Raw genomic sequence first — 12377 nt, 5'->3', positions numbered from 1 at the left:
CAGCTGATATAGCAGTTGTGCGTGCACGCAAAAGAATACGGTGACACGACACAGACACGCACATACTGAAGTGTGAAGGCCATCAGCACGGCTCGCTGTTCGGCTCGTCACGTGCACGAGTACATGCACACTCTCAACTTCCACCCACATCTCCAGTCAGTGAGGGACGGGTGGCGCCGGCCTTTCAGCAACCTGTGTGTGTGTGTGTGTGCGTTCAACAAGTAAAGTTAACACGAAAACTTACATTTAAATATTCAGTCGTTATTCTAACAGCAGTGAAGGAACTGAGAGAGGAAAAGCCGAAACAGAATTTCACACGTGAGATTGAATTTTCAAGATTCTTATAATTTATTGCAGTTTGCACACAATTTTAAAAATGTCAACAACAGCACACCAAAAAATTACAAAACTAAACACAATTAGAATTCACTCCCCTTGAGAAAAACAAACAAATAAAATAAATCAACCCAACTATGATTGTCAAAGCTAAAAATGACTAAATCTGAAAAAGAAAAGTAAAAGAAAAGACTTTTTTCTTTTTAATCTCAAGGGAGAGCAAATACATCTCAATCAAAATCTGCTTGTCCCCCCCCCCCCTCGACAGTGATTGTCCTTTTTCAAAACAAACTCGTCGTTTCACGCCCCCCCCCACCCACCCTCCTCCCTCCCCATCTGTCGTCCCATAACCTGTCTATGACATTTGAACATTTCATTTTTATACCATACTTTAAAAAAAAAACTCGCCCCCCTCCCCCCCTCCCCTGTTTTCAAGTAAGCACAGCAAAAGAAGGAGATGTCTCATCAGGGCGGTTACTTCATAGCATCGTGAGCCGTTGACAACACAACCACAAACTCCACCCTCCACTCACACGTTAATTTAAATAAAATAAAATAAAAATTAGCCCGGACTACAGCAGTTTAAGGCGGTCAAGTACAACCAGAGGAACAGAACGGAACGAGAGAGAAAAATAAATAAAACAGCAGTAATGATGAAAACAACAGCAGGATGGAGTGAGCCCATATGCAGAGACGCTGCCAGTGAAGAAATAATTTTTCATGGGACAAATTTTTAAAAATGACACAATGCGGTTAAAACTGCCGCAATGTCACCCACACTATTGCACTGGCAAAGCCTGTAGGTGCCACCAGATGACGGGGCGGCACACACAGCCACGGCAACACACCAGTGGAGACATGTACACACACACCCGCACCCACACACGTCTCAGTGAGGGGAAATGCGAAGCGTTCGCTATTCGGCATCTCTACGTTGAATCTCAGGTTTGGATTGTATCAACGCTTGACCATTACTCTGAAAAAATTCAAATTGGAGGTTTAAAAGTAAAAGTAAAAAAATTAAACCGATGTAGCCCCAACCCAAACACAACATCTACGTACAAAACCAAAAATTCAGATCACATGATCAAATTATGATAAGACATCATTTTCTGACAAATTCAAAAAAATTCCTTGAATTTATACGTTTACTATTTCTCAATGCTCTACAGTATCAAATACTTCCATAGCGTCAGAAATTGTTTTTTGTTTTTTTAATAAAGGCATCTCCTCAGCAAAAAAATCTGATTATATGTCTTTTAGCCTAAAAAGGTGCATTCAGGCATGCCATATCTCTCCTGTCTCTCTCAAAGTCAGGACCATGTTCGAAGTGGAAAAACACACACACGCTCACACACATACACACACAAACATCTGATCACATTCACGCCGCAGCGTCTAATGCGAGATGCGCCGCACTGAGCCGAGCGAGTTACTGTACAGACTCAGCACAGCTCAGCTCGAACGCCACACAACCGTGTGACAAAGATATCTGACCCTTCAACTTTCAGTAGAACATCTCAGGTTCATCCTCTCTGCTTCCTGTCTCTCTCTCTCTCTCTCTTTCTCTCTCTCCGCATCCTTCACAATGCAGCCACCTCAGAGCCACAAACCTGCACTCAGACCTGAAGTAAGTGCCCAGCCAGACGATAAAACCGAGAAACTGCTATGACGGCATCTTGGGCTGGAGAAGACGGAGAGACGGAAAACCAACACGCAGCGATGGAGAAATGTAACGCCTGAGGAGGAGGAGAAGGAGCAGGAGGAGGAGGAGGAGGAAGTGCTGGGTAGACGCAGATCGTCAGTAGGTTAAATTGACTGGTAGTAACCGAGTCACATGCTCATAATCACACATACACACAAACACACACGCACGCACACACAGCAGAGAGATCAGTGCATATAGACACAGGCTTCAAATGCTTCATCGTATCGCTTCAACATCCGAGGGTAACACATTCGGTAACATTCTTCTAGGAGCCCAGCGACAGACCTACAACGAGTAGAAAAACCCAACTTTTCACTGTCAAAGAGTGTAACGTTCACACATTTCCCCCCGATGCAAAAACCACAACTTAAAAGGTTTAAGACAAAATCAAATTTTCATGCATTTTTTTCCCAAGAATAATATTCAGATTTTTCAACAGACCCTGGAGTAGTATTCACAAAGAAAAGTAAAAAGAAAAGTCCGTCGTCAAATATTTGATCAATTACAATGTGTACAGTAATACAGCAAATTCACATTTTATTTTTAAAGTATACAGGTTTGGACGTCATGCAACAACAGCAGGTCCCATTACAAAAAAAGTAACAAAATAATAATAATAATCATTAATTTAAAAAATGGTAAAGGATTTAAGTTTTTAAAATGATAGCAGAACAATATACAACAACCTTAAATTAAATTACTTTTTCCAACAAGAGATGTTTTAAAGACTGCCAGCTAGATTTAAGAAACGTAATCTATTAATAACAATAATAATATTAATAATAATAATAATTTTAAAGGTCTTTCTCATTTTTAGAAAATACTTCAAATTGATTCAAAGTGAAAAAAGGAGGCTGTGCATTGCATGAGTGCCATCAGTCTGTCAGTCAGTCGGCTTCCCCCTGAACACACCACACCAAAGAGCTTAACGAGAGAAGCGGGAGCGCTTCGCCAACGACACCTCCATGCCAGTAGAAAATAAAATTAATTACACACAAAACTCACTCATACACACTCACGCACATCAGGTGAAAATTTTTGCCAGAGTAGTGCGGGACTGCGCGCACAGACGCACACACACGCACACATTTCTTCAAACTGTGTGTGCGGTGGTATGGACTCGTGGCGATCACAGAACCCATTTAGTGTATTGAAATGCTTTTTCACTTCAGTGTGTTCGACCTGAACTCCTGCAGTGGTTTGCTGTCTGTGGGACTGGGACCGAGACGCTGGCCAGCGTCGGAGTGTTGTTTCTGAGATGAAACACAAACAGAGTGAAAACTCTTCAAAAAAATAAAGGCAAGACATTCTCACTGGGACCCATGTCCTTAGACGCAATGAAAACCACCAAACAGAACTTACGCCAAATAAAAATAAGAGTTCAGAATAAAATAGAATAAAAAAAAAAAAAATCAGTAGTAACATTTTCATGTGCTATTAAAGTGCAATTGAATGAGATTTTGCGACACACAAGAACATGACTCACTTAAACCCCGAACATCAAACTTCTCTTCACCTCCCCATGGCTCTCTGCCTTTCTCACTCTGCTCTTTCTTTCCCTTTATCAAACCCAGCAGTCTGTTCTACTTCCACAGTTCCTGGGAGCTGTCCTCAATCGCCCAATCCCTGACATTGGGCAGTGCCAGCGGTTCACTCTTTACCGACAACGAGTTGACCAGTTCACAGTGGAACTTGCGGATGTGTCGGTAGAGGTCCCCGGACTGCGTGAAGCGCCGCTCGCACCACTTGCAAGCGTGCGGCTTCTCCCGCGTGTGCACCACTGCGTGGCGGCTGAGGTTGTGTGAGTACTGGAAGCTCTTGCCGCAGGTGGTGCAGGTGTAGGGTTTCTCACCAGAGTGTGTCCGCTCGTGGCGCTTCAGCGTGTACATGCAGGAGAAGGTCTTGCTGCAGATGGTGCAGGTGGGCACGTTGACGTCTCCGGCGGGCTTGGCGCGGATGCCCTCCTGCTCCCTGAAGTGGGAGCTGAGGTGAAGCTGGAGGATGTGCGGGGAGGGGAAGACCTTGTTGCACAGCGGGCACATGAAGATCTGGGTGTGTTGCGCTGACAGCATGTTGGAGACGTAGGGCAGCAGGGCACTATCCATGCTGGCCACCTCGGCCTGGGCGCGCTCGTGTTCACCTCCCAGCAGGTCATCGTCATCTCCTGTGGTCGGAGGCTTCTCGTCTCGCTCCAGCTCGGAGGCCAGGGAGGCCTCTCGCAGGGCGGACAGGTGCGCCTCCAGGCCAAGCCGCCGCTGGACGGACAGAGGCCCTCCGACCCCGTGGTGGGTTAGGCCCCCGTTGGCACTGGGAACTGTTGCCTTGGTGATGCCGCTGTGCTCCATTTCATAGTCCCCACCTCCAAGTTCCTCTTCCTCGTCTGAAGCCACGCCTCTCTCTACCTTCACCCTCACAGCCAATGGGCTTTGGAGGCGGTCTGGTGTGGCTGCACCGCTGAAATAGGATTGGTGGTGGTTGCTGTGGTTGCTACTGGGGATAGGCTTCACTGACAGGTCCAGGACACAGTCAGCCACATCATTTGAGACCCTCCTGCCCCTGTGCGCTCCACGAGAGCTCACGGAGCGGTGGGACCTCTGGGAGAGGGATCCAGTGGAGCTGGAGGGGCTTCCGGCCGGAGAGAGCAGCTTTCCTCTCTCCCGAAGACTCTCCCCAGCCTGTGTCACAGCCTCACTGTGACCTGGGCTGGTTGTAGCCAAGGCCGGTGTCGCTGGTCTGTCTGCTGACGGCAGCCTCAGCCACAGCGGTGCACTCTCTGCCTTCGCATCCTCCTCCTCGTCACTGTGCAGCAGGTCGGCAGTCGCAGGCCGGCCGGTAGAACCGTCTGATAGACTGTCGGCCTTATCAGAGCAGCTGGAGCCACCGTCCTCCTCTCTGCGCGTGCTGTCCGCCTCCGTCGTGGCCTTCTGCTTCAAACGTTTCTTACACACCTTCACAATGTCATACATGTGTAAGTAGCTGGCCGCTGCGAGCACATCCTCCGCGGGAAGGTCCTGGAACTGCAGCTTGCCCTCATACATGAACTCCAGGAGCAGGGAAAAGGCCGGGGCTGTGACAATGTCGCTGTTGAGATGCACCACATCTCTCTTGTCCAGCTGGTCCTTGTAGAAGAGGTGAAAGTACATGCTGCAGGAGGCCAGCACAGCACGGTGCGCACGGAACTGGACATCGCCCACCAGCACCGTGGAGTCACACAGGAAGCCCTGGTGCCGCTGCTCGCTCAGACACTGGAGTAAATGTCTGCTGTGGTCTGGGAACTCCATCCTGCCGTCCTCATAACCTGCAGCAACACACAGAAACAGAAGCAGAGTCAGATCTCAGTACATCTCATAAAGGTCTCTGTCGCCATTAAGTCAGAATTAAGAATTAAAACTAATCGGAATTAGCAGAAATAAGCAGAAATGTAGACAAAAGCAAAATCTATAAAAGAGAATTTAAACGGAGAGACATTGAAAACAGATTGAAGTGAAATAAAAAGCTAGAATGAGGTAAAATAGATAAATAAATAAAAGAAAAGAGATGCTGAAAATAAGCATCAGAAGAAGACACGCAAGCGAAAGAAACACTTCAGGAGGAGGCAAGTGTAACAGATTTTTTTTTAAGGAATAAAATAAAAAAAACTCATAGCAAAAATGCAGCAAAGATACAATATATATATTTAGAATTTGACTCACAATCACAACAAGAACAGAAACATTTTTGTTCAAATCAAAAGACCCCACGGAGGTTGCTGTAAAGTCAGACACCTATTCCTTCTTACAAATCACACAAAATCGTTTTATATTAATTATATTATCCTTTGATAAATATATAATAAAAACAAGGTAATTAAGTGTAATTAGAGAATAGTGTCTAATTCAGCCTTTGCCCAGAGAAAGACTCTAAACCACCAGCGACAGATTCTTCTTCTCTGTCTCTCCGTTTCTCTCTCTGAATCTCTCCAACTCCTCTGCCTGCACTCCTGGATTGTCGCTGCTCCTACGCTGGTTATTTTTATTAACCCACTTTGGCCTGGCCTGGCACAGCCCTTTTAGGTAACCGGCTTTCAGCTGCACACACTGTCCTCACGTACACAACACATACACACAACACATACACACCACCAGCCTACCTACCAACCACCTCCACAGGCTAAGTCGGGCAGGAAAACTGCCCAATTGAAATAGCACTGTCGAAAAAGAAAACAGCTTGTCCCTGGTTTAACCTGCGAGCGCCGGATTTAAGTGTAAGTTTAGATGGAGGAGGGAAAAAAAGGGCAGTAAACTTGCTGCTCTTCAGGTGCAGTTAAAAAAAAAAGTTTGATTAAAAAGAAATTAAAAAAGAATTCGGCAAAATATCAGAAGTCGTTAACGAGAATGAAATCTGTAAAATCCCACCTGTTAACCGAGTGGATTTCTCCTGCCTGAGAAAATACATGGGGCCGCTGTGCGCTGTGTTAACCAAAGCAGTTAAATCACCTCATTTAAATGAAGCTACACCAAGAATGTCAGTGTGTGTGAGAGAGGCTGTGAGTGTGTGTGTGTGTGTGTGGTGGGTATGTGTGCGTGTGCTCGCCCTACAGCTCATTCAAACTGCTTTTAATGAGGGGGCTTACGGGGACAAGGGTGTACCACCTCCCACCTCTCCACACCCCCACCCCCTGTCCAGTCAAACTCCTCTTCCACCTCCTCCCTCCACACACTCACCATCCGTCACTCACACACCACCGTTCCCATCTAAATCTTACAAGAGAAAAAACCCTACACATCCGCCCCATGGTAGAAGCTGCCCTCTTCCTCAACCCCCACCACCCCACCCACCACCCAGAAGAGAAGATTTACAATACAATCACTGTAAGTGCCCTGCTCGTCACAGCATCAATCCTAATCCTTAAAGATGTCTAAAAATAAAGACGGCTGTGGCGGCGAGCGGGGAGGGAGCCGTCGGCAGCGGCTCAGGAGGGCAGCCGCCTGTCAACCCGGCCCACCCGGCCCCGGACCGGCCGGCTCAGGCAGGGGTCTGAGGAAGAGAGAGAGACACGGAGGGGCAGTGAGGGAGAGGGTGAGGGAGAGGCTGGGACGGCCGGGGAGGGAGGCTTACCCACATCTGATCCAGCTGACGGGGGCCATATGGCAGCTGCTAGCCAGATAAAGAGATTAAGACTAGGAGGGAGTGCGATTACAGCTGTCTAGCCAATTCAGGCAGCTCAAATCTGCAACTTCTAAATTAGTCTCCTCTACTCCAGCCGACAGGAGGGGAGAAAAGTGGGGAGAGCAGACCGCACATGCTTTCAAGTCATTTAACAGCGAGTGAGAAAAAAAACAGGTTGGACGATTAGGATCAAATGACTGCTCACTATATTGTTTGCTTAAATCATTAAATCTGTTGTTATTTTATTTCTTTTAATAAAAAAAAGTCCGTTAAGCATCTTAAATCAAATTGAACAAATTGCAAAATTAGTCAAAAATTATTGGATTAATGTTTGTTTATAAAGCAGCACTTTAAATGAGAATTTCCCTTGATTTATAAAGAGAAAACGAAACTCTTGACAGATGTAACTCTGCTTGCAAACTGATGTGTCCTCGCTGGAAATGACTGATAAATGTAAATAGCAAACAGAAGACAAAACCACAGCTGAGTTGTAAAGGCAGCTCTCCAGACGCCAAACTCAAAAGAAACCCAGCGGACTGGTGGACCCGGACAGCAAGTACCCTCAGACAGGCAGCACCAGCACCAGTTCACTCACCAGCAGCTTCACACAGCGCTCACACAGCTCTGACACACCGGAGATCCCCACAACAAAACTAAATAACTGCTCCACTACCCCGGACTCCACTCCCAGCACCGGGTCTCATACACACTCATGCATACACACACACAAAAAACAATACCTGCAGCACGATGCATCAACTTGATTAACTCCACTGTAGCAGAATAGCTGGGCTCTCTGGCTGGCTGGCTGGGAATGGCTGTGTCTGTCTCTCTCTCTCTCTCTCTCTCTCTTTCTTCCTTGCTCTTTCTCTTCCTCGCTCGCACTCTCTGAATCAATGAGTGGGTAGAAGAGAAGAAGAAGAGGGAGGCTGGCAAAAAAAAAAAGCCACGCTGTTCAAACTGCGAGGGACAGATGCAAAGTGGAGGAGATGTTGGAGGGGGAACGAGATACCACCTCCCTCCTCCTCCTAACTGATCGGCAGCCACAAACACACACACACACACAGAGCACTAACTCTCCCAGGCTGCCGCTGAGACTCACAATAAAGGACTGGGGAGGGGTGGAGGCGGTGGAGGGATGGAGGAGGAGGAGGAGGTGGGGTGGATGGCAGCCTGTCAGCTGCTCTGACATCATCCTCAGATGGAGATGCTACCTCCAGCTGTGCTCTTTCTACAGCCATATGCTGCCTCCTCTACACTCCTGCCACCAGACTCCTCTTTCATTCTACCAACACCACGCAACTTAGGCTCTTTCTCCCCCATTCTCTCTCTCTCTGTGGAAAACAACACACACACACACATGGATCTACTAAATGCACTGGGATGCTATTTTGTTGAGAGGAGGAGGAAGGGGGGGACACACACAGGAGAGTTTGACTGTGGAGGAGAGGGGAAATGTGTTAAATACAAACACAGGTTGTGGATTTAAAAAACTTTGTGTAGTCTCCGTTGTGAGATGTTGGAAACGCTCCTCCCGTCTTTCTCTCTCACTCCAGTATGACCAGGAACAAAAGGCCGACACAGCACATTTGCAATGGACAGACAAACGCAGCTGATATTGTTTTCCACTTGTTCACGGTTCACCGCCGCTGCCTCTTCTTGTAACCCATTCATTCATTCGTCCTTTTACTCATTCATTCATCCATCCATCCACCCCCCCACCACCCCCACCTCTTCTTTTTGCTCAGATCCTTCGGACAAGTGACAGGAACGAAAATGAAATGCGGAAACAATGGGAGCGAGTCATAAAGAGGGAAACTAATGAGAGCACATCCTAAACAAAACAGCCCAACACGCCTCTAATAAGCTGGAGAGAAACTTATTACAGCAGCGTTATAATTTATCTTTCATCTATATTGGAAGTTTTCACGTTTCAGAATTTGGAACTTCATTTAATCATGTGTCCGAATAAAGTTTAAAACATTAAAAAACAGCACCAGGGTGTTAAATTATTATAAGACAAAAAAAAGTAGTTTTAACCTGTGGTCGTTTTTGTGATAACATTAAAGTGGAGTGTGCAACATTTTAAAGTTAATTACGCACATTTCTTTGGTAATAAAAGCAGGAGTGAGGCTTCAATTTGCTTCGCTTCAACTTTCGCAATCTTTAATGAGCTTAAAGTAAAAAATGAACCCTGCTCCCAAAGTCGGACACGTCAAACGATCTCCACTTCTGGGAGTTTCACTTTGAAACCGTGACAGCGATCGTGAAGTTTAAAAAGCAGCTGAGCACTAATACCTGTTAACTCCTCCACCATCAACAATGGCTGGTGTGTGTGTGTGTGTGTGTGTGTGTGTGTGTGTGTGTGTGTGTGTGTGTGTCTGTTTGTGTGTTCGAGAGCTCTTTCTGGGGGACCGAGGAGGAAATGAGCGTAAAAGTCAAAGTAACCCGTTGCTGCTGCTGTTGTTGTGTGACGAACCAACAACACAAGAGGACGTGTTAATAAGCCATTTGTGACTCACAACAAACACACACTCACACACGGTGACCCACGCAGCTAGCTACAGAGCGACCATTGCTAACAAAAGTAACGCGAACAGGCGACACAACATGGGGCTATGTACAGTTGTTGCTTAGGCCCCGGTGCTATGACAACAGCTGCTGACACACCGCGAGCTAACACGGCAACTCTTCGTGCGCGGACACACAACACGGCCATGCTAAGGGACGGTTTAGCCACTTTGTTCAAACTGCTGTTCCCTCCCGGAACCCACCCTCCCTCCCCTGCCCACCGGAGCCTGCTTCGAGCGGACTCCGGGTGTGTGTTGGAGGAAGCACTCACACACAACACGGTCCGACGTCTTCCTCCCGGCGTCCTGGCGTCCTGGCGTCCCGGTCCCAGCCTCCGCGGTGTGTGTGTCCGTCCAGCCGGAGACCGAACTAGATCGACTTTGGACTAATTTCCATAACAGGGGCTGTGAAGGAGGAGGAGGAGGTTGAGGAGGAGGAGCGGGAGGAGCGGCGGGGGACGAGGGGAGCTGGAGCACTCTGCGGCGGCCAGATGTTTCCGAGCTGTTGCTGCTGCTGCTGCTGCCGGGGAGGAGGTGAGTGGCACCGAGAGGAGACCAATGGTGCTGCCGGCAGGAGGAGGAGGCAAGTGACGGGGGGACTGGAAGAGGCCCTCCTTCACAGGGAGAGAGAGAGGAGGGGAGGAGGGAGAGGAGGAGGAGGAGGAGGAGGAGGGGAGAGTCTTCTTCTTCTTTCCGTCGGCGAAGGTTGACAACAACAGCAGCAGGAGGAGAGGAGCTCACACACACACGTACACAGTGAGGAGGCAAGAGAAGAAGAAGAAGAAGAAGAAGAAGAAGAAGAAGAAGAAGAAGAAGAAGAAGAAGAAGAAGAAGAAGAAGAAGAAGAAGAAGAAGAAGAAGGAGAAGAAGAAGAAGAAGCTGGGCCAAACCAACTGGTTCCGCGAGGTGGACTGGCGCAGCGAGAGCGCCGCGGTGCCGCCTGGGTACTGTAGTTCAGGCCAGACGAGGGGGGGCGGGGATTGTGTGAGGTGCAGGTGCACCACCTTGACAGGAAGAAGAGAACACGTTGTTTCGCAGGAGGACAGGAAGGAACCTGGAGTTTAAAGGTAGAGTTCACCTGGAAGTGAAATCCACTAGTAATCTATCTACTCACCACTGTGCAGGTGGAGGGGGGGGGGGGGGCAGAAAACACTTCAAGAGTTTAAAGAGTAAACAGCGTCGAAGCCAAATCCAATTCAACTGAAGTACATGGTGACCAATTCTTCAACTGTAAAAAAAAAAACACATAAAACCCCCCCATACAGCTCCTGTGGTGTCATCCAAGTGAGCTCCAACATTCAAAGTGGACGTGAAACAAATGAAACAGAAATGTTTTTGAAATAAAGCATAATTACAGAGTGGAAAAAATAAATAGATGGTGGAGGTAATACCATTTAAACCAGCAGGTGTGTTCAATTAACACTGATTAATTAACCTCTTCCTTAATGATCCTTATCTGACTTTTCTCACGAATCCTGTAAATATAGTTTGTTTTCTTGATGTGCTTTGAGACAGGTGTCATCTTATTTACCTCTATCTTTGATTTGTGAGTATTGTCTATATAAATCTGATTTGATATGGCTCATTGGAAACAGAGGAACCCCAAATCCTTTTCATCAATCCCATAACTGAAAACCTGATGACTTATTATTGTGTGTGAAACCATAATTGCTTATTAATGGTTTATCAGCACGAATGGCTACATAATTAATGAATAGAAACACAAATATGTTATCACAAAGATATAAGCATTTACATTATTGTTCTTTCTGCAATTGTACGGCTTTAAATTCTGCACGTGCACAAACACTGACTGAAACTCTATTTATGAGTTAAGCATGTAAATTAGTAAAGCTTGTGCTCTAACAAGTCATAAAAGTAAAGTGCTGTAAAAGCAGCTCTTTTCTAGAAGATAAGTGGTCAAACAGTCCATCGGAGAGGTCTCACTAACAACTTAAAGAGTTAATTAGAATCAGTCGAGCACGAACCTCCACCAAGGTACAACGGTCTCCTTAAATTCAATCAACCTGCCCCAAATTGTTCACACATTAAATATCATTCCCCTAAACATGCCGGATTTTCTTTTCATATATACACATGAATTATTCCCTGATTAAACCGATGACAAAAAGCTCTATGCCACAATGTTAAAGAGATCCTTCTCAATCCTGGATCTGGCAACCCATGATTGGTAACAACTTCGACAACTTGAATTTGATTACTTTTCTTTTCTTTTTCTTTGCAGGACAAAACATGCAAGACACTTGGGGTCAATCTTTGAGTTCTATTATTTTTTACATCTTATAGATTCAATTATTGATGAGAAAATGTGAGAAAACCCTGCAGACACACTGAAGATAACCTTCCTTTTGCCTCGCTACACGTCTCAATAGTGACACTTTGAGCACTGAGTATACTTTATATGCATGGCTGCCTTTCAGTTTGTGATGCGCTGTCAGTTTCCCAGTCTCAGCTCTACAAGTGGAAAGGACAAATCCTCTGTGACGACTTCTGTGGATGCAGCGAAAAGTGCAGTCAAAGGAAACGTGCCTGTTTTGTCAAAGTAGAGGAAGACATGTTGATTTACTGCAGTTTAAGATGACTTGCCAGCATAA

General features: G+C 46.4%; 1 protein-coding gene across 3 annotated transcripts; it reads right to left on the bottom strand.

The window, feature by feature from the left end:
- Positions 1–2848: 2848 nt before the first annotated feature.
- Positions 2849–10265, bottom strand: zbtb18 (zinc finger and BTB domain containing 18). Of its 3 annotated transcripts, XR_009682930.1 has the most exons (3): positions 7933–7984; positions 3531–5342; positions 2849–3297 (listed from the first exon to the last, which is right to left on the bottom strand). XR_009682930.1 is itself a non-coding variant. In XM_061087305.1 (2 exons), the coding sequence occupies exon 2, from the start codon at positions 5323–5325 to the stop codon at positions 3628–3630; it is 1698 nt and encodes a 565-aa protein (XP_060943288.1). In that variant the 5' UTR covers positions 5326–5342; positions 10035–10265; the 3' UTR covers positions 2849–3627. The 3 variants fall into 3 exon arrangements, 2 of the variants coding, with proteins under 2 accessions (XP_060943288.1, XP_060943289.1); XM_061087305.1 differs by lacking the exon at positions 7933–7984 and adding an exon at positions 10035–10265 and having other exon boundaries at positions 2849–5342; XM_061087306.1 differs by having other exon boundaries at positions 2849–5342; positions 7933–8005.
- Positions 10266–12377: the final 2112 nt, after the last annotated feature.

This window comes from Limanda limanda, chromosome 15 (genome assembly GCF_963576545.1).
Source record: "Limanda limanda chromosome 15, fLimLim1.1, whole genome shotgun sequence".
Classification (NCBI taxonomy): domain Eukaryota; kingdom Metazoa; phylum Chordata; class Actinopteri; order Pleuronectiformes; family Pleuronectidae; genus Limanda; species Limanda limanda.
This window is presented reverse-complemented; position numbering and strand designations above follow the sequence as displayed.